The sequence below is a fragment of the Macaca mulatta genome, chromosome 16 (assembly GCF_049350105.2).
Source record: "Macaca mulatta isolate MMU2019108-1 chromosome 16, T2T-MMU8v2.0, whole genome shotgun sequence".
Taxonomy (NCBI): Eukaryota; Metazoa; Chordata; class Mammalia; order Primates; family Cercopithecidae; genus Macaca; species Macaca mulatta.
In genome coordinates, this window is record NC_133421.1 from 46,518,368 (window position 1) to 46,542,170 (window position 23,803).

The 23,803-nt window shown below is 48.7% G+C and overlaps 2 protein-coding genes across 6 annotated transcripts in view; both read left to right on the forward strand.

The window, feature by feature from the left end:
* Positions 1-23,803, forward strand: part of SYNRG (synergin gamma) — a 334,879-nt gene that overhangs the window by 96,050 nt on the left and 215,026 nt on the right. The gene's annotated exons all lie outside the window — the stretch shown is intronic.
* Positions 1-23,803, forward strand: part of HNF1B (HNF1 homeobox B) — a 70,955-nt gene that overhangs the window by 2,759 nt on the left and 44,393 nt on the right. For 3 of the 5 annotated variants that reach the window (XM_001112182.5, XM_077969406.1, XM_028835662.2), the window contains exons 1-4: positions 6,707-8,291; positions 13,250-13,449; positions 19,162-19,348; positions 21,086-21,321. In XM_001112182.5, coding sequence (XP_001112182.2) covers positions 7,948-8,291; positions 13,250-13,449; positions 19,162-19,348; positions 21,086-21,321 — 967 coding nt within the window. In that variant the 5' untranslated portion in view covers positions 6,707-7,947. 5 annotated transcript variants of the gene reach the window in all.

Consider the following 23,803-nt stretch of genomic DNA (forward strand, 5'->3'; position numbering starts at 1 on the left):
CATGAAGCCTGTTCCACTCTGTCTAGCAATAGAGGTGTGTGTCCATGTCTGTCCCTCCCTCTGGATAACCAACTCCTTTAGAGCAGGAAGTGAATCTGGTTGCTCCAGCAGTGCCAGACACTGACTGCATGCCCAGCACATAGCGGATGCTCCATAAATGTTTGTTGCATTGACTCAGAAGCCCTGCATGGCTCTTCATCCCCAGGCCTGGGAACAGGGCATAGTCATCAGAGCACAAAAGGATACCTCGGTCATCCCTTAGTGTGAGGCTGAGTGGTAACTCTCATGCCCAAGGCACAGGTCATGGACAGCACTCCCGACCAGACACAGTAGGGCAAGTGGAGGCAGAGTCCACCTCGCTCCTGCTCTGCAACCAGGACCTCTAGAATCAGAGAAGACTCGTCGGTGGGGAGAAACAGGATAACATCAAGTGGGCAGAGGTTCTTGACTCACAGATCGAACTCTTTCCTAGAACCCTTACCAGAGAGGAAGGAAAAAGCCTTTGCCTCACTCAAGCATGGCATCGGGGGTAGAAACTGGTTGTCTTACTGTGTCTTCCTCTTAGGCCTGGTCCCTGTTCCTTGGCTGTGCTTTGTGCTGATCTTGTCATTATACAAACCCAATGTCATGGAGAAAACACTGGGTTCTAGATGCAGAAGTCTCAGGTGGTGATTCTGGCGCCTTTTGGGGGTCGTTTTTCCTCTGAGCCTCAGTTTCGTCATCTGTGAAATGTGCGTAGTAATGCCTGCCTTGCCTTCTTTGCAGGACTCTTTTGAAGATCAAATAAAAGAGGAAAGCTCTTTGCACACCATAAAATACTGTACAAATAGCATAGTTCTTTACGTGCCAGGTCTCTCCCTTGACAGGAAAGACTTTCTCTCTCATCCTCTCCCCTCTCTGTCTCCTTTCTCCCTCTCTCTCTGCCTCTTTAAAGCAATCACAAGATTTTTCTGTGTGCTGAGACTTTTCAGGGTGCTTCTGTGTGTGCCCCCATTTGTTTCAGGGCTCGGAAGGTGTCAAAGTGCCACAAACGAGGCACATAACATGGGATCTAGAGGTCCTCTGTCCAAGTCCGGGGTTCCGCTCCTTAACTGTTTGTGGGTCCTTGGGCCAATTCTTACCCTCTTGGAACCTCCATTTCCTCATCATTAAAGCAGGGATGGAGGATATTGCCTACTTCACAGGCCTGTGAGGGAGGAAAAAGGGGAGAGTGGAGCTGGGGCACCTCAATAACACTTATTTAAATATCAATCTGAAAACAGTTTCCAGAAAATTCTAGGAAAGATTATTGCCTTTTTCCCGAAACACTGCAGCCTAGCCACGATCATTTATTCAGTAAATATTTATGGAACACCTGCTGTGTGCTGGGCCTACCATTTACTCCATAAACACTTATGGGGCACCTTCTTTGTGCTAGGCCCACTGCCAATCTCATTTTTCATGGATGTTGTGGTAAAAGAAAGAGGAGTAGATGGTTGCTCTGGAGCGAAGGCTATGGTAGGTGTAGTATTTATTAGTTTAATATCATACTAGGTAGCCAGTTTTTAATTTAATCTTTTACAAGCTACTGGGAATACCCTGTTTCTAAAAAATGACCCAGCAGAAGGATGTGGGTTGTTGAATCAAAATGAGAGAGAAATCTTCTTTACCTTTAGGAGTTTCCCTGGCAACGATCATCTAATAGCAGCATGTCTGGGAAATAAAAGCTCAGAGCCGAAAGGGATTTCTAGAAAGGAAGCTGATGGTGGGGACTGGTGGGATCTGGGATCCTCCTGTATCCATTTGTTATTTCCCCAGAGTGCTCCATGCAGAGTAGACACTCGGTAGTGTTTGTTACTGAACTCAGACCAGAAACTTTGTATTTCAAAGGAGGGGAGGGAGGACACGAGGGAGCCTCTGAGCCGTGTGCTGTGATCAAGCGAGTACTCCATGTGTTCCCAGCTCGTGCCAACCCCACACAAGATGTTTTTCTGTGTGACTTCATTTAATTCTTCCAGGAACTTTATAAGGTATGAATTTCATTATTATCACTGTTTATCTTTGGTGATAATATAAGGCTGAAAGAAATTTAGTAACTTGCCCAAAGTTATGGCCACACACTCCCAGAAAGCAGGTGGCCCGTCTGACTCCAGAACTGATTCTCCCAGGGTCCTGTGCTGTATCTCTTGGGAAAGTCATTTATCCTCCCTGAATTTGCTTCCTTATCCCAAAGAGGAAGAAGTGAAAGGGGATGATTTTAAGGCCCCTTTTGGACATGTGGACTTCTAGTGGCATAAGTGCTTTATCCAGGGGTTGACAAACTGTGACACATGGGCCAAATGCAGCCAGCTAATTGTTTTTGTAAATAAGCTTTATTGGAACACAGCCACACATATTCATTTATGTATTGTCGATAAGAGCAGAGTTGAATAGTTGTAACAGAGACCGTCTGGCCCATAAAACCTAAAATATTTACTATTTTGCCCTTTATAGAAAAAGTTTGCTGACTCCTGGACTATACTATGCTATAGACCTTAATGATGATTAACTATAATGATGAATAGGAAAAAATCTGGAGGACCAAACATCAACTGTAAACCGTTGAGGGGGATAAGAAGATTATTTACACTGTTTACTTTTTTTTTTTTTTAGATGGAGTCTTGCTCTGTGGCCCAGGCTGGAGTGCAGTGGCATGATCTTGGCTCACTGCAACCTCTGCCTCCTGAGTTCATACCAGTCTCCTGCCTCAGCCTCCCGAGTAGCTGGGACTACAGGCGCCCGCCACCACACCTGGCTAATTTTGTATTTTTAGTAGAGTTGGGGTTTCACCATGTTAGCCAGGTGGTCTCAATCTCCTGACCTCGTGATCCGCCTGCCTTGGCCTCCCAAAGTGCTGGGATTACAGGCGTGAGCCACCGCGCCCAGCCCTATACTGTTTACATTTTATACTTGGAGTTATTTATTTAATTTACTTTATACTAATTTATAACTTACATATGGCAACATGCACAAATCCAACACATGTAGCCTGGTGATGGATCCACCATCCCAACCAATATATAGAACCTTTTCTAGCACCCCAGAAACCTCTAGCACCATGGATTCGTTTTTCCACTTTTTAACTTTATATAAATGGAATCACACAGTATAGATTCTTTTGTGTCTGGTAAAAGTAGTTATTTATTTATTTAAAGAATGGGGTCTCACTCTGTCACTCAAGCTGAAGTGCAGTGACACAGTCATAGTTCAATGGAACCAACCTCAGACTCCTGAGCTCAAGCGATCCTCCCACCTCAGCCTCCCGAGTAGCTAGGACTATGAGCACGCACTACCATGCCTGGCTACTTTTTTTATTTTTGTAGAGACAGGGTCTCACTATTTTGCCCCAGCTGATCTTGAACTCCTGGGCTTAAGCTATCTTCCCACCTTGGCCTCCCAAAGCACTGGGATCACAGGTGTGTGCCACCACACCTGGCAAGTATTTAGTTTTAACAGTATTGTCCAGAGGCAATCACATGTTCATTTACTCAGTAAGCATTTTCTTGAGCATCTACCATGCATCGGCATCTCTCCAGGCACTGAGGAGTAAGACATGAGAAGATGCCTGCCCCTCATGGGGTTTGCTCTCTGTGGTGTATTTTTTCGTGGCTAGTCAAGGCTTCATGTCCACTACTACATAGAGGTCTGGCCTGAGCTCTTGGCCCATCTGCCCAAAGGCCTGCAAGTAGACATCCTAATAATTTAAGACCTTTTAGGAATTTCAAATTATAAAAAAAGTCGGAGGACCTAAATGGTTATCCAAACCAACCGGCCATTTTTCAAAGGTAGAATCAGAGACCCAGAGAAGGTGCTCACCAAAACTCCTGGGGAGATGAATTTCCCAGAAAGGGGTACTGTAGCCAGAAGAAGAACCTCAGGCTCTTTCCAGACCCTGAAGTCTAGAATGTTCTCCAGGTTGCAACACTGCTGTCTAACAAGAAGGCCCCTGACCTCCTGCAGAACAGCTTAGGATGGTATTTATGTTTTACTCTAGAGATGATTTTATTTTGAGGCCTTCTAGATACTCTGTGAACCAATCAGAAAGCCTGGGAGAGTGGAGTGGCAGGGGGTGGAAATGACCAGAATCTCTTCTGTAAACAAAGAAGTGCAACCGTGAAAAGTAGGGGAAAGACTGCATGTACAAATCAGAAAAATATCACTTGCGCTGCTAAGTTCCAGGGGAGATGAGTTCACAGAAACCACACGTGCCAATCTGTGGAATGACCAGCATGGTGCCCAGAACGCCTTCATAGAGTGATGAATCAACTAGATTTCAACTTATTTTATACCAGGGATTGCACCTCCCATAAAAAAAAGAAAAAAACCTTGGGATATGAACTGCAAATTCATCTAGTTTGAGTAGACAAAACTGATATGGTCTCTTCAAATTCAGTAGCTCTCAAAAACATGCTGGGACTATAAGAGCCTAAAGACATCAGTTGCCTCAGTTCTCAGCGTGTTTTCAAGATGTGTCTTTTCTTTCTAAATACGTGAGAGCCCACCATATTCTAGGAATCTGTAGTTGCTAACTCACCTAATCTTCACACAGGCGCAGTAGAGTGTCATTATCATTTTGCACATAAGGAAACTAAAGATCAGAAAGATAATGTAACATGCCCGAAGTCACACAGCAGGTGAAGCAGATCTTGGGTTCAAGTTTAGTTCTGTTTGACTACTCCAAAGCCTGCCCACTATTCTCTGCTGGGTATCCTCCACCTCTCCCCCCTTAGAATTCTCCTTTCAACTTCTCATCTCTCAGAACAATGACAGCTAGAGACCTTCCCCTTTCATCCTAAAGTCCTGCTCAAAAGTTCTGAGCCCCAATCTCAACCCTTCCTTTAATTTGCTGAGGTGACTACAAGCAACCTGAGACTCTCCCATATCTTATTTTTCCATCTTTAAAATAGGGTTATTATATCAGTCCATCATCACTTTATTCTGTGTGAAGCATAAACAGATGTTATTTCAATCCTACTCCGTCTTCCTCTATTTGGGGGAAGTTTAACTGAAGAGTTTTATAGGATAGCTCACTTAGCATTTGTGACCTGCATTCTGAAAGACTATCTGCTGGTCTACTTTACACATCTCTTTCTAAATTTCCATATGAAGGGATTGGTGAAACTGTTTGAAGATCTACAGTACAGAATAATTACTTGATGAGCACTTACATCGCACAAAGTGGTATATTACAAGGTAGGTCTAGGAAGGAGCATTACAGGAAGTTGCTGGATGTGAATAGCCAGATTACCTGGAAAACATACCTGACACTCATAGGAAATGTGTCGTATCCTCTGTGTGAAATTTCCTGCACTTTCACGCAGTTACCTGGGGTATGGGGAAGAATGGGTTTGCTGACACCTGAATTCTGAGAGAGAATGAGACTTGGGAATCAGATGGGGCACACAGCAGCTGGAACTGCCAATCAAAGTTTTGTTGTTACAACAGAAATGATTGCTGTTTTTTCAATGGGTTTTTCCAGCTTAACACAGAAACTGATCTTCATTACACTTGATGCTTCTATCCTGATAGCGAGTGAGAGACAGAAAAAGAAATTGTTCTCCAGGAACATTTACTCTGAACACTTCATTATCCTTCTTGAGGCAAGCTGGACAGGTAGAGAATGTTCTTCCAGTGGACAGAATTATGAGAGGCAAAGATTTGCCACCTATTACAACAAACTAGAGGGAAAAAAAAGGTGAAATGAAAAACCAACATTTTTATGAAGTTATGACTCCCTCTGGCAACCTGAGGAGTAACGGGCTTCTGGAGGCTGAAGGATGGAGATGTTCCTGAATTTGGGGTTTGCTTGTCTCAGGCAAAGAGGGACTGAGATCAGTGTAAACCTTCCCCAGGCTCCATGCACTTAACCATCCCTTCTTTCTGGCTCTCAGCACAAGTGGCCCAGGCACCTGTAGCAGACCCTGTATTTAAGAGGCATCCTAGCTCCTTAACAGCCTGACTTGATAAATTACACCATCAGCCCTCGCACACCTAAGAGATTAGATCCTGCCCCTAGGCAGATGAGAGCTGCTAGACCCTTCCTCCTCCTGCTGAAATTCCTCTCTATCCCTAACCTAACCTTACTTCCTCCTAGTTATCTTTCAAGGGTGGGAGAGGAAGGAAAATGTGCTTAGAAACTCTTTTGCAATGTTTCTGCTGATTCTGAAACCTTAGTCCTCCAATCCCTCCAACCCCAGCACTGTATCACCAATTCTGAAAACCCTAAGTTTCCAGAGAAACTCAATTTTACTACTGGGAACTGGCTTCCCATCTTCCCAGACCAGAAAGTGTTGAACTTTATTATTAGACCAAGAGGTTGCACAAGTGGTCTCACTCAATATACAACCCCCCCCAAATAAAAGGTATCAGTGGTATCCCCTTTTTGCAGATGAGGAAACTGAGGCTCCCAGAAGGGAAGCGTTATGCTTCTCCCCAGAAGCCTTAGGTCTGTGTATGGTGGAAGCAAAGAATTCCCTTCCCCTGTTCTTCTACAGGTCAGGTCCTAGCTTGCAGGTTTGGGCGCAGCCCTCCCCTCCTGCCGGTCTCCCGGGGAGAAGCAGGTGAAACTCCAATAGTGCTGCCAGGCCTATGGCTTCCTACCTGGCCCAGGCCAGACTGGAAAAAAACAAAACAAAACAAAACAAAAAACTTCTTTCCCTCAATAGCTCTGTCGACACCTTCTCTACTAGGAGTGCAAGATTCCTGCCACTGCTGCAGTGACCTCGTCTGCAGAGCTCGTCCCCTGCCCAGGGAACCACAGATGTTCTGGAACTGCGAATAAACCAGAAATGAGTGAGCCGGGGGGACACTCGGCTGCAAGTGTCCATCCAGCTGCAGGTCAAGCTTTGCTTTCACTGCCTCACCATCCTAGTGCCTCACCATTCTGCCTCACCATCCTCCCCCAAGGCGAAGACGCCTTGACATCGGGTTTAAACAGGAGAGTGAGGAGCCCCAGGGGTCCAGCTCCCCAGTGGCGTTGTCAGGCTGGGCGCCGGTGCAGCCCGGCTGCTGGGGGAGCTTCACTTTGGCTACTCCCTCTGCCCATAAAGTAGTCTCTTTCCAAGAGTCCTCCCGGACTCCTTCACCCTCGTCTACGCTCTCTGGCGGGCAGTTCTGCAAACCCAAACCGCCAGACCGGGCCAGGGAGGTTCTGGGGCCTGGAGAGCAGTAACCAAAGTGGAAATAAATGGAGTCCCTCCAGGGCGCGCGCACCCCACCTAAGGCGGCCTCACCTCCCCGCTGGCCTCGGCGCCCCTTCCTAAGTGGTCAGTTTCTCTTCCGCCCTGCGGGCTCTCCTGGCCCACCACCTGCGTCGGCTGGGACGCATCCAGGGTCTCTACTCTTCGTTTCCTCCTGCGTCCCCTTCTTCCACGAGCACCCCAGCTTCCTCCGGCTCTCACCTGAACGCCGAAGCGTAGTGTCTTCTCTCTGGACTAAAGCGGAACTGAGAACCGGTGGAAAAGCCCCGCGCCTAGGCTGCAAGGCACTGGCTTAACAAGTCCAGAGGTTAGCTGAAGTTTGGCTGATAAGCAGAACCAGTAAAAGAAGGTCTCCAGCCCCCCAGCGTGAGTAGAATGGACCCTGGCAAAGCCCCGCTCCCGGCCCGGGTCTTCTGTTCTCCAGGTCTGCCCCTCCGGCTCTCCCTCTCTCCGGGTTTCCCCCTCCCCACCATCATTTGCATCCAGCCGAAAGCTGGGCCCTTCCCACTAATTTGCATATCTTATATGGCCTAATGGTGGCGATCATGGCAAGTTAGAAGTTTTCTGACTCCTCTCGGAGGAGACTCCGGGACCCCGGGGAGTAACAGGTGTCTGGAGGCTGAAGGGTGGAGGGGTTCCTGGATTTGGAGTTTGCTTGTGAAAATCCCCTCCACCCTCCTCTCTCGCACCCACCCACGCCCTCACCCCCTTCTTTTTCTGTCCTTGGAAAATGGTGTCCAAGCTCACGTCGCTCCAGCAAGAACTCCTGAGCGCCCTGCTGAGCTCCGGGGTCACCAAGGAGGTGCTGGTTCAGGCCTTGGAGGAGTTGCTGCCATCGCCGAACTTCGGGGTGAAGCTGGAGACGCTGCCCTTGTCCCCTGGCAGCGGGGCCGAGCCCGACACCAAGCCGGTCTTCCATACTCTCACCAACGGCCACGCCAAGGGCCGCTTGTCCGGCGACGAGGGCTCCGAGGACGGCGACGACTATGACACACCTCCCATCCTCAAGGAGCTGCAGGCGCTCAACACCGAGGAGGCGGCGGAGCAGCGGGCGGAGGTGGACCGGATGCTCAGGTAGGCGCAGAGCGAGTTGGAGAGGACCCACCCGAACCCCTGGAGCCCCTGCCCCGGGCCTGAGTGACACTGCGCCCGACCACACTCGCCAAGCCCGTTTCCCACCAGAGAAGTCCCCCGGGGGGCGCTCTGCTTCTCTCCCAACACCTGGGACCTTCCCAATCCCTTAGCCGAAAGACACTGCGACCCACCGGGCTTCTTCTCCCCAGGCCCAGGCCAGCGTCGTGGACCCAGGGGCTTTTCCCCACGGGGCTGGAGCTCGGCCGGGGAGAACTGGAGCTGCGGAGCCCTTTGCCGGGAGGTTTGCCCACGCGACTGAAGGTGCGAGTGGGTGCAGTGAAACCGCTGCGACTTCCCGGGAGCAGAGGCTCGCGCCGCTACAAGCCCCAGGCCGCGCATTTTTTCCTGCGCGCTGCCTGGGTCTGGAAAGCCGCATGTCGGCCTCGGACACATTGACCTGCATGATGACCTGCAGTTCTTTGCCGAAGGACAGGCGGCGTCCGGGGCCGGGATCTGGGAGGCGAGTTCCCTGGTGGGCACTCTTGTTAGCCGCCCCCATGCAAGGCCCAGAATTATCCGAGATCCCCAACGCCGGTTTAGATTTGCAAAGGGCATGTTGCACGTAGGGTCGGGGTGGACCCGCGCGGGGCCCAAGAAACCAAGCGGGGTGGTGTGGGGGCGAACATGTCTCAGACCTCAGTTCGCAGAGGATTTGGTCTCAGTCTGAGAAAGGAGTCTGCTCTCAGTCTGAGAAAGGAGGGCGTTTCCAGACCTCGCTGCCCACCCCCGGCCTCTCCCCAGGAGGTCAGGCCGGCTGGCAGTGTATCCCCAGGGCCGGGATCGTTTGTGGGTCCTCCCCGACCGCCCTAGGCTTTGACAGCTGGTTACTAATTATCTAAAGAGCCGAGCGGTTCCCTGGGACCGCACGTCGCTCCCGGGCCACTCCGCTTTAGGACGGAGCCCATCGCGTGGCTTCGGACACTGAAGCGCCGCGATTTCGGGGCTGAGCCTCGGCCTTACGTCCGCAGCGGCGGTTTGGGGTGGGATATGACCTTGCATTTGAATTTGCGCTCCGAGGGCCTGGCGGTTTGCCCTCTAGCCAAAACAATCAGGGATCTTGTAGATATTTTTCCCCCAAACACACTTTGGTATAATTCATAGGTTTGCGGTTCTTCCCTCGCCGCTTTCCCGCCCGGAGGTGATTTCTCCCTTATCGGGAGAGAACTCCTGCAAGAGAGTTCCGCGACGCGGCAGGTGTGAGTCATAGAGGCTAAGAGGGGTCGAGAGAGTGGCCCCTAGGGGCGGCTGGGGCGCCAGGGCTGCCGGGAGGTCGCTCAGAACCAGGCGGATGAACCAGGCTCCCACTGCCGGCCACTGGGGGTCACAGGGCCTAGGCCCTCCGGCCCGGCCGCAGGCGGCCGCTTTTTAGCGCGGCGCTGGAAAGACCCGGGGCGCCCCTCCGCACCCAGCCCCGCGCCGGGCTGGACGCAGCTGAGACGTAACATAAACTGCAGCACGTGGAGTTGGGGTGTTATTAATTTATTTCTATAAATCATCAACAGAAAGATACACAAAGAGCCGTGATTAGGTTGAAAAGAGAGGCGGGTTATTCATTGGTGAAGTTGTAAACGCGGCTTAGAAGGGAAAGGAAATCAAAACGCGGGCACGGGGCTGCTCGCCGCTCCCAGCCAGGCGCACCCAGCCAGGCGCCCCGTGCGGCCCCGTGGCCCCGCCGCCCCGGCGCCGGACGCGGGCTCTCTGAGCGCCGGAGCCGCCCGCGGAGCCCCCGGGTCGCCGACACCCGCAGGCCCGGCCAGTGGAAAGCCAGGCCCGGCCCAGGGTCCTCAGACCCCAGCACCCCTCTTCCCTCCCCAAAACCCCAGGCCCCAGTAGGGCAGGGAGGGAGACTGGGGAGCCGGAGACCCTCGTCGAGTTGGAGACGCGGGACAGACCTGGAGGCTTTTTTCTCCCGTCCCGAGCGGGTGCTGCCTTTCCTCCCCCGCTCCCGGGAGCGTAGGACTTGATTAAAGTAATTTTTCAAGAAATCGCTAGCGGTCCTTAGGTCATTGCACAGGGGGCTCCCGAGCCCCCGGGCAAACGCACTCCCTTCTTTTGCCCACTGTGTTCCCTTAAGACGAAAAGCAAAGAGAAAAGAGAAGTCGTATTTTGGAGTTCCTGGAATTCTAGTAAACCTGGAAGAGAAAGGCGGGGAAGGAAGGTCCGGACTGCGCGCTTCCCGGTCCCCGGCTCCCGGCCGGAGCTGGCCTTACTCGCGGCCTCGAGGCGGGCGCGCCGGGGGCATCTAGAAAGTGGGTTGCTTTGTAAGAAGCCAAAGTTGGGCTCCTTAACGAACGTGCCGCGGATTGCGCTGGGATCCAGGCTTCTCTGTTCGTGGGCAGCAAAGTCATTGTTTGAGAAGGAGCGTGCGGGACGGACCCTGCGGGCGCCACGGCCGGCGTTTGACACCTGCGCTTGGGACACAATGGCCGCTGGCGCTCTTCGGGACCCGTGCCTTTCTCCGTGTTAGGAACCCCTGAACCTGAGCTGTGTTTTCAAATAAAAAAAATAAATAACCAACTCTCCCGGCTCTTGCCGGTGAACACACGTGAATTTTGGGGTCAGAGAGCTGTAAAGGTGTAACTGCGCCATCTTACTCCTCACTCTCTTTTTAAGTCGGACTTAAAAGGTTTTGCCATCATTTATAAGGTTTTTGGGGGCTTTTTTTTTACCCTCCCCAATTGGTGAACTAATTCACTATTTCCACAGAACCATTCCCACTTACAACAGTACCCTATTTTTCTAGGTTTCTTAGGCATACCAAATGAACCCAGGTAAAGGCAATTAAACAAAAGAAAAATAGCCGAAGAATTTGCAAAAGCCATATTAACTTTTAAAATGCAGTTTTCCCCCTAAGGTTCGAAGTTTCTTGTTCGTAACCATTGAAAGTGTTTTTCCACCCTAAAAAATCTGTGGAAATATTCACCGGAAATAAGCTTTTAAATGATCTGTGATGTTTACAAGGACATGTCTAAAATGTTTATTACATTATTTTCCTCTTAATGTGAATTCTCCACGTTTGAAACTGTAACTCATTTTCTCATTTTTTGTTCTTGTTGTTACTTCCTTATATTGTGTACTTGGAAAGTACCTTTGTAAATACTTGAGAAACTCGTTTTTATATATAATTAATATAAAAGTTTGCATTTCTCAAAAACATCTCTATCAAAGCCTGTGCTCTCACGAGTTTAATACCAAAGTCTTGATAAAACAATCACAACTACCCAAATGCTTGCAAAATATGTTCAATTACTGGATTTTTATTCATTAAACAAAATTAATTTTATTTGACATATTAAAGGCACCATTTAGAAATAAAATTGCTTATTATATTGCAATGCTGTATCTATTTCAGCCTCTACTTTACACTGGTTTTTTTTTGTTTGTTTGTTTCACCTGAAACTAGTTTGTTTGTTTCACCTGAAACTAGTTTTCCCTTTCGTTTTTTTTTTTTTTTCATGTTCTATTGAGCTAATACATACATCAACATACAGTAATGGGGTGCTGGTTTTTGTAAGTTAAATATGTACCTGCATTAAATAAATAGTAAATGTGTATATATTGCTTCTTTAGTACTTTTGTTCTGTGCTGCACAGTATTTTCTTAATTTCTAGTTTTAAATTATATCTCTCTTTTCAAAGCATCTGTTCAATAAGCAAGAAAAGATATTGGCAAAGTTGAAACCATTCTAGACAAATAAAATTCAAAGGTGCTAAAATTAGCAATTTACACACCCGTGTTTATGAGAAATGAAAAGTATAATCATGTTCTTACCCAGTGCTTAAAATTTATGAGAAACACGATAATACAGGAAAACAAGGCATCTAAAATTGTTAATGTCCGAAATTGAAATTATTTGTCCCCATTAGCCCAGTAGATTTTGTCTGGAAGGTGGGGCTGTGGATTTTTTTTTTTTTTTTTTTTTAACTACTTGCCTTACCTCAGTGGTGTGATCCTCCAGTCCCAAGGAGGTACAACATTGTATTCTGGAAAACTTTTCTAAAACTCTGAAAAGTATTTACTATTTGGCTGAGACACCCTCCTTGCTTCTCAGAAGGTGAACACGTACATTTCACCCCTGTTTTATAAGAAATGGAGATCCCCATTCAAAAGGAAAATAATGTAGGAGAGGTTGAAGCTAAAATTGGGCAGATTCAGAAACTGGTGCTATCCCCACTTCATTGTAGGATCAGTGAGTCCAGCCCCAAGCTAACGGCATCCCCACTTTCCAGTTGGCCTCCTGCCTTTTAAATCTCCCACATTCCAGGAAAATGAAGAAAAGCAAAATAAAACGGCCAGGCGCGGTGGCTCAGCAGTTTGGGGGGCCGAGGCAGATGGATCACCTAAGGTCAGGAGTGTGAGACCAGCCTGGCCAACATGACGAAACCCTGTCTCTACTAAAAATACAAAAATTAGTTGGGTGTGGTGCCGGGCGTCTATAATCCCAGCTACTCGGGAGGCTGAGGCAGGAAAATCGCTTGAACCCGGGAGGCGTAAGTTGCAGTGAGCCAAGATGCCATTTCACTCCAGCCTGGGTGAAGAGCAAAACTCCACCTCAAAATAAATAAATAAATAAATAAATAAAAATAAATAAAACAAGAGCTTTTCTTTTTGCTTAGTAAGAGAGAGTGGTGGTGGTGCTTTTTTATTCCTGAAGATGGGAAGTGCTCTTTTGTCCGCTAACCTCGGAAGAAAGGGGTGAGGTGTACCATACAGGGGCCGCCCGCCACCTTCTCTTCTGTTTAGCTTCCATTTTGGCCTCATGTCTATCCCAAAGTTGTAGCTTAGATGGGTGGAAAATTCAGAATTTTGCATAGAGTATAGGTAGCACCCCCTAGAAAGAGAATATTTCTCCCCAGATGTCTCCCGCTAGTACCCTAACCATCTGCTTGTCTGTCTAGTGAGGACCCTTGGAGGGCTGCTAAAATGATCAAGGGCTACATGCAGCAACACAACATCCCCCAGAGGGAGGTGGTCGATGTCACCGGCCTGAACCAATCACACCTCTCCCAGCATCTCAACAAGGGCACCCCTATGAAGACCCAGAAGCGTGCTGCCCTGTACACTTGGTACGTCAGAAAGCAACGAGAGATCCTCCGACGTAAGTGTTTTCATCCTGCCTCTGCCTCAGCCTGAAGTGACCTTTGCCCTCTCACCCCATGGGCTGCCTCAGTTTCCCTTTCATCAACAAGGCCCTGTGAGCATTTAGCAGATATAAGGAAACTGGCAAGTAGATTTAGCCTTGGTGGTTGCTGTACAATGGATTGGCTTCTATCATGTTCTTCGGTCACAGCCCCTTGCTACCCAGCCAGTTGCTCTGAGGAGCCTGTCAGTGTAAGCAGCCTAGCTTAAACTTTTTGGCCCCTCCTTCCAACGTCCTCCTCTTTGAAACCAAGTAGGTGGCAGAGTGAAATATCTTCCCCCAGAGAAAGCCAAGTATCTCCCCTTGATACATGACCAACAGTCAATTTCCAAAGAAGACATTTCATTGCAGTCAATAATATTAATTACTATTACAATTTCCTCCTCTCTGGAAAAAGTATCAACAATAGAAGGCATTTGTATAGAGAGATATATTCAGAACTTCACCCTGTTCTTGGAGGAGGGGTTTGAATCCTGAGGCAATTTAAGGTGTTTGCTCACATTTACCAAAATTGGTCGAGTGTGGGGACCTCAGCTGGTGGCCCTGCTCCTGAAGAAGCTACTTCTGGCTAAGGCAGGGCACAGGAAAAGTGTCTGCATTTGGAACTCTGACTCCTCAATTCTTATCATTCCTATTCCCATCCCAAAGTTTTTTTTCTGCCCCAAGATTTCTACCACCCAATTATTCTGAAAAGTTTTTGTTTTGAAGTAAGTCTAGGGAAGTTTGAACTGCATATGAATAACAAGAGTAGAATGACATACTGCCTGTATTTTAGGAAAGTATTCTTTGACATTAGACTTTCATTACTTTGATCCCATCCTTTCCCCAGAAAATTTTGTATTGGTTTTCACTCTCCCCACACATTATCCTCTGGCTTTATCTGAGCTTCTCTGTCTTTATCAAGATGTTAGTTTCCACCACTTTCTGGTTTGGGCTTTTTCCCTCTTGCTTTTTAAAATGACTCTTGTTTTCTGTTACACAGTGCTCTGAAGTGATTGTTTCAGTATTTATTGTCTCAATGTCCCTGGGCTGGTGAAAGGAAGGGTTTTAGGTGTTCATTTCATATTGTGTTTGTGCTTTTGTTGGGAGCATTACATGAATACATTGGAAGAAGTAACGTGAGAGCTATTTGCTGCTTAGAGCGGGAGACCTTTCCAAGAATGGGTTGGCCCCCCATACTTGGTGACTAGCTCTTTAAGAATTTGTGTTCCTGACGTGAAGCAACTCTCTGTATAGTTCCTGGAAAGCCTAAAAAAATTCTCAGGAGCCATTGTCTCCGAAGACCCAACAACCCTTGAGCCCTGCCCAATTATTTAAGTTTTATGTAGCATCTCCAGTCTGTGCTGCCTCTCTGTGTTCAATGAGAATTTCTTCAGAAAGGAGAAGGAGGCAGGAAAGGCAGACTGGAAACTTCTCAAAAGACAGCGGTCCAGAAAGTTTCTCAAGAAGTTGAGGAAGGGACATTTTACAAATACAACAGTCTCGTCAAGAGAATTGTTGTTATTGTTATTTTTGTTTTATTTATTTATTTATTTATTTATTTATTTATTTATTTATTTATTGAGATGGAGTATCGTTCTGTCACCCAGGCTGGAGTGCAGTGGCGTGATCTCAGCTCACTGGAAGCTCCGCTTCCCGGGTTCACGCCATTCTCCTGCCTCAGCCTCCCAAGTAGCTGGGACTACAGGCGCCCGCCACCATGCTGGGCGATTTTTTTTTTTTTTGTATTTTTAGTAGAGACGGGGTTTCACCATGTTAGCCAGGATGGTCTTGATCTCCTGACCTCGTGATACGCCCACCTTGTCCTCCCAAAGTGCTGGGATTACAGGCGTGAGCCACCACGCCTGGCCGTTATTTTTGTTTTAAAGTCACATGAGATATAAAAGCTTAAGAAACAGTCCTTCGTTCTGTAACTATTATACAGGCACCTACTATGTGCCAAACACTATGCTAAGCTGTGGAATACATAGGTTCTTTTCTCCAGGGACTTACCTGCCATCCAGTGAAGAAGTGGAGACGTTTGAGTAAATAATGACATTCACTTTTTAAGAGCTGTTATAAAGATATACACAAGGGGCAGCAGAGGAACTGCTAAATTGCCTGGAGATATCATGGAAGGCTTCCTAGAATAGGTGACATTCAAATCATGTCTTGAAGGATGAATACAAGACATGCAAGTATAATATAAGAATCAGGAAGTAAGAGAAATAAAAGAGGGACACAAGTGAATGGGGTGAGGAGAAGGAGGAAGAGAGGGGAGAGAATACAAAATGATACATGAATACAAATTTCCTTGAAAAACTAAAAATAACAAATGGTAATATTCATGGGCCTCTCTACACACATAGAATCTCCTTGTCCAAGCTGGCCCCCAAGCCTATAAAGAGACTACTGAAGCCAGCTTCTCCAAGATAATTTTCATGGGCAATGGACATTTTGTTCCCCAAACACAATTAATCTGAAGGGAAGTAGAGAAGAGTTCGTGGTGGTTAGAGGGAGCAAATGTGGGAGTCTAGTTCTTCAAAAATTGGGAGAGGCTAGAGCCAAGCCCCTGAGGTCAGTGGAACCTGAATGGTTCTGAGCACCTACAGGCAAAGCCACCTGGCTGATTTGAGGACACACTGAGTTCTGAACACTGTTCAGGCTGCTACCTCCTCAAAGGGCAGGTGAGAGACTGAGGCAGGCCCCACAATAGGGAGCAGCTGCGAGAGTGTCACACCCACCAGACACAAAGCTTCAGGAGTCGGTTTTGTCACCTCCACACAAGTCAGATCTGAAGGGTTTGCGGGTACATTGCTTGGGTTTTGTTTTTAGTGAGAGGCGATGCACAGGGTGGTAGTTAGGAGTCTGCAAGCCTGCAGGCTGGGCTCATGTCTGGGCTCCTGCCCCAAGTCCTCATGACTTTGGGCAAGTCACTTAACCAGTCTGAACCTCAGTTTCTTAATCTGTAAAATAGAGATGGCCGTACTTCTCACATGGAGAGGTTGTAAGAATTAGATGAAGGAATATATTCAGAGGATTTGGCACAATACCTCACCATAGAAATGGTTCAATAAATGTTAACCGTTATTGTGTCTGTTTACATTAAATGAAAAAATCTCCCATTGCTCCCAGGCCCTTGGGATGATCTACACTGACTTTGGCCATCGGTGACTCCACCGGTGCCACTCAGGGCCTACAGGGAGGAGGGAAGACACTGTGACAGAGCTCACTGAGCAGGGGACGTCTCCTTCTCTCCCTTTGATTTCTCCTCAAGTAACTGCATTTAGAGGAGCTGCTGTGAAGCCAAATACTGTACAGGGGCGAAAGCACTTTGAAAAGTATAATCAGGTGGGGCACTGTGGCTCACGCCTGTAACCCCAATGCTTTAGGAGGCTGAGGTGGTGGGAAGTCTGCTTGAGGCCAGGAGTCTGAGACCAGCTTGGGCAACATAGTGAGACTCCATCTCTACAAACATAATTTTTTTAATTAGTCCGGTGTGGTGGCTTGCACACCTGTAGTCCCAGCTACTTGGTCGGCTAAGGCGAGATGATGGCTTGAGCCCAGGAGGTCAAGGCTGCAGTGAGCTATGATCGTACTACTGCATTCCAGCCTGGGTGACAGAGCAAGACCTTGTCTGTAAAAAAGAAAAAGTCTAACCCCCAAAGGAATTTGGGCCAACATCACCATCATCCTGACTAGGGGTAGATATTCTGAAAGGCTAGTTAGTATCCCTAAGCTTTCAGTCAGTCTCATCCCACAGCTGGGGGGACTAAGTGATGAGGGAATTAAGCTAGGGTCCCACATGATCCCACTAGCAGTGACTTCCCACTAGCCATTTGGCAGGGACTCTCTCAGGTCTATAGTAGCATTGTTGGGCACCACTGAAAACAGAGCCCTAAGGTGGCCTAAGAATCCTCCAGGGTTCTAAATGGGCCAAATCAAAGGCCACAGTGTCACGATCCGTCCACAGTTAAACAAAGCCCAACACCACCTGCAGTTGGGATCCCAAGTCCTGGCTGGCTAGGGACCCTAACCGTTCCTCCTGATGGACCAAAATGGACATGAGCCTTAGATAGGTGGCAAGTTCCCTGCTGCTGGAGGCATATAGACTGGAGGGCCACTCAGTGGGGGGTTGTAGAGGGGATTCAAACATTAAGTAGTAGCCTGACTTGAACCTTGAGGATTTTTGATCCAGTTGTCCAAAAGAACGAGAAGGATAGCATGTAAATGATGGCACATTCAGAGCTTATCACAAAGGGAGGTGGTAGCCTTCCACTCTCTGTGACCTGTGAGAGTAATTACAGGAACTGTGAAAGAAAGACATTAAGGCTGGGTGCAGTGGCTCACGCCTGTAATCTCTGCACTTTGGGAGGCTGAGGCGGGTGGATCACCTGAGGTCAGGAGTTCGAGACCAGCCTGCCCAACACGATGAAACCCCATCTCTATGAAAAATACAAAAAATTAGCTGGGCATGGTGCCGCATACCTATAATCCTAGCTACTCAGGAGGCTGAGGCAGGAGAATCGTTTGAACCTGGGAGGCGGAGATTGCAGTGAGCTGAGATCACACCACTGCACTCCAGCCTGGGCAACAAGAGCAAAACTCTGTCTCAAAAAAAAAAAAAAAAAAAAAAAAAAGACATTAAGATCTAGAACATAGGGACCCAGAGCTAGGAAATGAATGTGTTATGTGTCTTTGCTCAGCAGAGTGCTCAGCCTCTTTGTTTATTCATCTGTAAAATGGAATTAATCACCCCAATGAGCCCTGCTGCATGCAGATGTGAAGACGAGGACAGCAAAGCTTTCTTCTTCAGTCATGTAAATATCAAATCTCATTAAACCATGTAGGCTAAGGCATCACCACTGGGTTGAGCTGCTGGCTCTCATTCATTCTAGAAAAATCTCCTGAGGGTCACAGTATTCCTGGACCCAAGGAATTGGACAGACAGGGAGCATCATTTCCAGCTAATTAAACACCACTCCCAGACGGGTCCTATGTTTGTAGTCTTTGAAATTATTTGAGATCTAAAGCACATCTTCTCTTTCCAATACTGAGCTCCAGTTATATTTATTTCAAAGCATGTTTCAAAAGGTTTGGGGTTTTTCTAAAAACCTGACTTTATAATGTAGATACCTCGGATATAGGAAGAGGGAGGAGAGGTGGGGAGTGCTATCTACAGCCTCTGAATATTTGTGCAAGTATAAATTGTACCTTTGAGCAGTTCTCCCCTGGATCTGAGACTCGATTGAGCTCACCCACTTGACATCAAATACAAGAGTTCAGGATGCAGAGTGTTGCTTCATGTCTGAGGGCCAGTGAGCCAAAGGGGAAAAAAAAATAATTTTCTTAAAACAATGGCTGGCTATGTTTGAGCTCCTTCAAAGAAAGGAAAAGGGTGGCTTTGCTGGAGCAACTGAGGTGGGCAGTAAAGGCCTGTGCTGAGGCCTCCCCGTCTCCAGCTCCACATGCAGCGAGAGCAGGTTGCAAAGCTTAGTTAGAAGAGGGGAATAAATGTGTCTTCGTCCGTTGTCTGTCTGTCTGTCTGTCTGTCTGTCTGTCTGCTGAGTGAAGGCTACAGACCCTATCAAATCTACTCCTTTCTCTTTTCAGAATTCAACCAGACAGTCCAGAGTTCTGGAAATATGACAGACAAAAGCAGTCAGGATCAGCTGCTGTTTCTCTTTCCAGAGTTCAGTCAACAGAGCCAGGGGCCTGGGCAGTCCGATGATGCCTGCTCTGAGCCCACCAACAAGAAGATGCGCCGCAACCGGTTCAAATGGGGGCCCGCATCCCAGCAAATCTTGTACCAGGCCTACGACCGGCAAAAGAACCCCAGCAAGGAAGAGAGAGAGGCCTTAGTGGAGGAATGCAACAGGTAACACCACCAGAAGCTCACCTGGGCAGGTGGGCAAGCACAGGGACCCAGGATCCCTCCCCTCGGTCCTGGGATATTGAGACACTAGTTATACAGATAAGTGTGGCTAAATCAGGGCTTCCCAAAGTATGTTCCACAGAACCCCAATATCAATTCATTAGTCAGTAAGTCTGAGAACCAGCATATGGATACTTCCCCTTAGAGAGTCACAACATATATTAAAGGCTCTGAGAAGCCCTGCAGTCAAGAAAACCACTTAGCTTTGTTGAATGTGTTGTTAACTCTGGAATCTTTGGTAGAGTACAAACAATCCCATGAATTATTATTCTAGGGAAGATACTCTGGAGAATGCTGGTGTAAAATATGATACCTGTGAAATGAAAATTTTGTGTTCGACCTCCATACAGGCCAGGATAAAACTCTCCCTTAGCCACAGACCCTAGATCTGGCCTCTACCAATTGTCAGACATGCAGTGGTCCAAAAGGAAGCTTGGCAGGAGAGTAAGAATTGGTCAGATCTGTTCAGTCTACTCTGCCCCCACTGACTCAACAGAGTTCTGTTTACATGTTAACTACCAACCAGGCACGGTGGCTCACACTTATAATCCCAGCACTTTGGGTGGCCAAGGCAGAGGATTGCTCGAGCCCAGGAGTTTGAGACCAGCCTGGGCAACATGGCGAGACCTTATCTCTATTTTAAAACAAACAAACAAACAAACAAAAACTATGTGTTATTTTATTTATTTATTTTTCATATGTGGTCTTGCTATGTTGCCCAGCAGATCTTGAACTGGGCTTAAGCAATCCTCCTGCCTTGGCCTCCCAAATAGCTGGAATTATAGGCTGTAGCCACCGAGCCCAGCTATTTTTTTTTTTTTTAAACTATTGGAAAACCTTGGGAAATCTTTTTACTTCATTCCTGCCCTATTCTCCCTGACTCCAGTATTGACTTTTTAAAAATTCAGCTCTTTGGTCTGGCCAAGGCCTGTGTGCGCTTTCTCTGTCTCTGGGCTGGGCTGGCCTTGGCAGTGGAAAGAATGCAGCCAGGGAAGTCAGGCTGGGAAGCAGAGAGGCCTGTACTCCCACTGAGTCCTCAGGCTGTGCTCCGTACCCCGACTAATGAGATGCCTTGCAGCACCAGTAGTGTCTAAGAATCTCTCACACCTGGGTTTGAGGTTTCACCAGCCCTGATAAAGCTAGAGACCGGCCATCTCAATGCACCCTGCTTTGGACCCCACCCTGCCTGCCTTTTGGAGGGTATAAGGCATTTTGCTTCCTGGCACTCTTTCAGGGAGTTCAAACCCCAAAAGACCAGAAATCCTCTTGAAGTGCTTTGAAGGCATTCAAGACAGAGTCAGCGAAGGGCTTTGCCTTTTGTGTGGTGGGAAGAATGGCTAAATAAGGAGGTGTCAGGAAGCCCCATCTGGACCTTCCCCTGGACTGCCTGTCCCCAGCTTGCTCTCTTCTCCTCGGGAGCCACACCAGAGCCTAAGTCCCTGACTCCCAGGGTGGCATAGCCTGCTCTGTCCCTGCATTCAGACCCACTTCAGCCATCTTCATCATATCACTCCATGGGCTGGCCTTTTCTCTGCATAGGCCTCTCCTCCTCAGCCTTCCATTCTGCCCACGGCCCATTCACACTCCCAACCAAGACTGCTGTGATTGTGTGCTTTTGGCCAAACACCAACAAGTCCCCCCGCCACCCTCACTCACCATCTCCCCTCCATCCATCCCCAGGGCAGAATGTTTGCAGCGAGGGGTGTCCCCCTCCAAAGCCCACGGCCTGGGCTCCAACTTGGTCACTGAGGTCCGTGTCTACAACTGGTTTGCAAACCGCAGGAAGGAGGAGGCATTCCGGCAGAAGCTGGCCATGGACGCCTATAGCTCCAACCAGACTCACAGCCTGAACCCTCTGCTCTCCCACGGCTCCCCCCACCACCAGCCCAGCTCCTCTCCTCCGAACAAGCTGTCAGGTAAACAGAGGTTGGGCCTCACTGCCTCAGCAACCCATCCTGGTTCTCGCCACGGATCTTACCTGGTTTAAGGGTTTTCAGAGGAGCAAATCCTTTGAGGTGATCCTAGGGCTGCTCTCTCATTGCCAGAATATTCCCCTGGAAATAATGTGTGGCTCTGATCAGTTTCCTCCAACTTCTGGCTCAGCCACTGCCCTGTGAGGCTCACTTAGCCTCCAGGGAACCCTTTACCCTATTTGTCTCCTTCCCTCTTCTTCTCCCTGTGTGGCTGCTGACTCAGCGGTCATTCTACACTGAGGAGGCTGCCTTATGGGTGGACCAGGTCCAAATCTCAGGCAGAGGGGTCGTGATGGCGTGGCATCCCTCGCAGTGTTGGAGGATGGCACTCCGGCCACCTCCTCCATCCCTGGCCATATCCTGCCCCTCGCTCGGTCCGGCTGCCTCAGGAGAAGCCCAGTGGCCTTTGGGGACGGCCACTCTGTTGGTGGCCTCTGCTTGTTGGCTTCCGTGTTTCATCAGGGTTGGTGGGGGTCAGTCACTTGAAATCTTTGCAGTGATGAGTTGGGCCAAACTGACTGAGTACCTGCTCCATCGTGCTTGATTGAGTGCTCCTTTGTGTGGGCCCTGGCCTGGATTAGAATGCCTCTGCTGTGGGCTTTCGGTTTGTCAGGATGGAATCCTACAGCCTCCTTGGGAAAAAGCACACCTATATGCTGAGCTCTGTGTTAGGCACAGGCTGGGATGGAGCACTTCTTCTGGCCCTTCATTCTTCCGGCAGAGCTGGCTTCCTAGAATTGACATGTTCACCGGGGTCTGTGCGGTGCCCATGAGGACAAAGTGTAGCAGCCTCCTGCCTGCTCCAAGAAAAGGGCTTGCGAAAGGAAAGCCAAACACTGTTTCTAACTCGGGGGTGATTCTGAAACCTGTTGCTCCCCTCACCTGTTGGTTGCCCTTCTGATGAGAAAGGCCTGAGGGCTGGGAGCTAACCCAAGTGTTCAGGGGACCAAAGCCACCAAGACAGGCTCAGAGCCATCAGCTGGGTGGTATACAAGCATTTGTTCCATGCCTGCTGTGCCCTCCCATAGCACAGCCTCTTCCAGGGCCTCTGGGAGCCTGACAGTGTCCAGCATGAAGCTGGGGCCAGTGCCGGGGGTTTCTCTAGGTCCCTCTCCCATAGAGGAGAGAGGCTCAGCCACACAGGAAGATAGTCTTAGTTACTTAAGAGGCAGAGAAGCCCCCAGGCAAAGACTGGCCTGATTGCAGAGTAACTTCACCCCTTTAGGGAAATTCAAAGCAGGGTTCTGAGGGTTGTGGCAAATGGCACGTGGCTGGCACTGAGCAGGACCAGAGCGCTTGGCCGCCACAGCGATCCACGGAGTTGAAGCTGGGAGCTGCCGGGGGCGTGGTTGGGGCAAGGGGCATTATTGAGAAGACAATGGCCATTGTGCTGGGACCTGTGATCTCCACACCAAAGTCAGGGAGCCTGGAAGCCAAACAAAGGCCCAGCAGCCTTCTGACAAGCTGGGGCTGTGCTGAGGTCACCACGGGGTCGTTGGTTTAGGCATCCTGTGTGCTGACAGGAGACCCAGAGAGCTGGGGCTGGATGGACGGGGAGCAGGTGCTAGAAACCCAGCAGGGTGGGCAGAAAACACCGCCTGCGTACTCCTCTGACTGGAGTCTAAGAAGGGCACGTCCCACGGGAAGTGGATTCTCTGGGGTAGCCCAGAAGTCTGGATCTTTCTAAAAATCATGTAATATTAGAATTTGGAGGGAATTGGAAGAAAGGAACTGAGGCCCAGAAAGAGGCAGTGATTTGCCAAAGTGACACAGAGCAATGGTAGCAAAACAAGGACTAGGGCTCAGGCCTGCTGGTTCCCACTCCGTGCTTTCCCACAGCACAACGACGTGTTGAGTGCTTACCACGTCCTGGGAATACGCTAGTGATGTACGAGCTGCGCGTCCTGCCCTCTGGGAGCTTACTGTCTGGTAGGAAAGATATCGGGTCATCAGGTCAGTGTCAAGTCCCCAGAACCAGCTGCGGATCGAGGTTTCATTTGGGGGCTTTGTGGATCTTTCTGCGGTGTGATAGATCCTATTGCTGTTTCTGGAGCAACAGTTATGGGACACTGAATATTCTCGGTGACTGCTTTTCTTCTGTATTTTTTTTTTTTGAGAGACGGGGTCTCCCTCTGTCACCCGAACTAGAGTGCAGTGGTGCAGTCTTGCCTCACTACAGCCTCAAACTCCTGGTCTCAAGCAGTCCTCCTGCCTTAGCCTCCCAAAGTGCTGGGATTACAGTTGTGAGATTGTACCCAGCCCTTCTGCCTTAATTTTCACTCTGGGCTCCTCAACATGGTCCTTGGCCCAAGCCCAGGGACTGGCTTCTCTTTCTCTGAGTGCAGCTATGTATCTGGGTTCTAACCAGTGAGGTTATAACTGTGGCTGATTCACATAACTTCTCTGAGTCTGAGTTTCCTGCCTA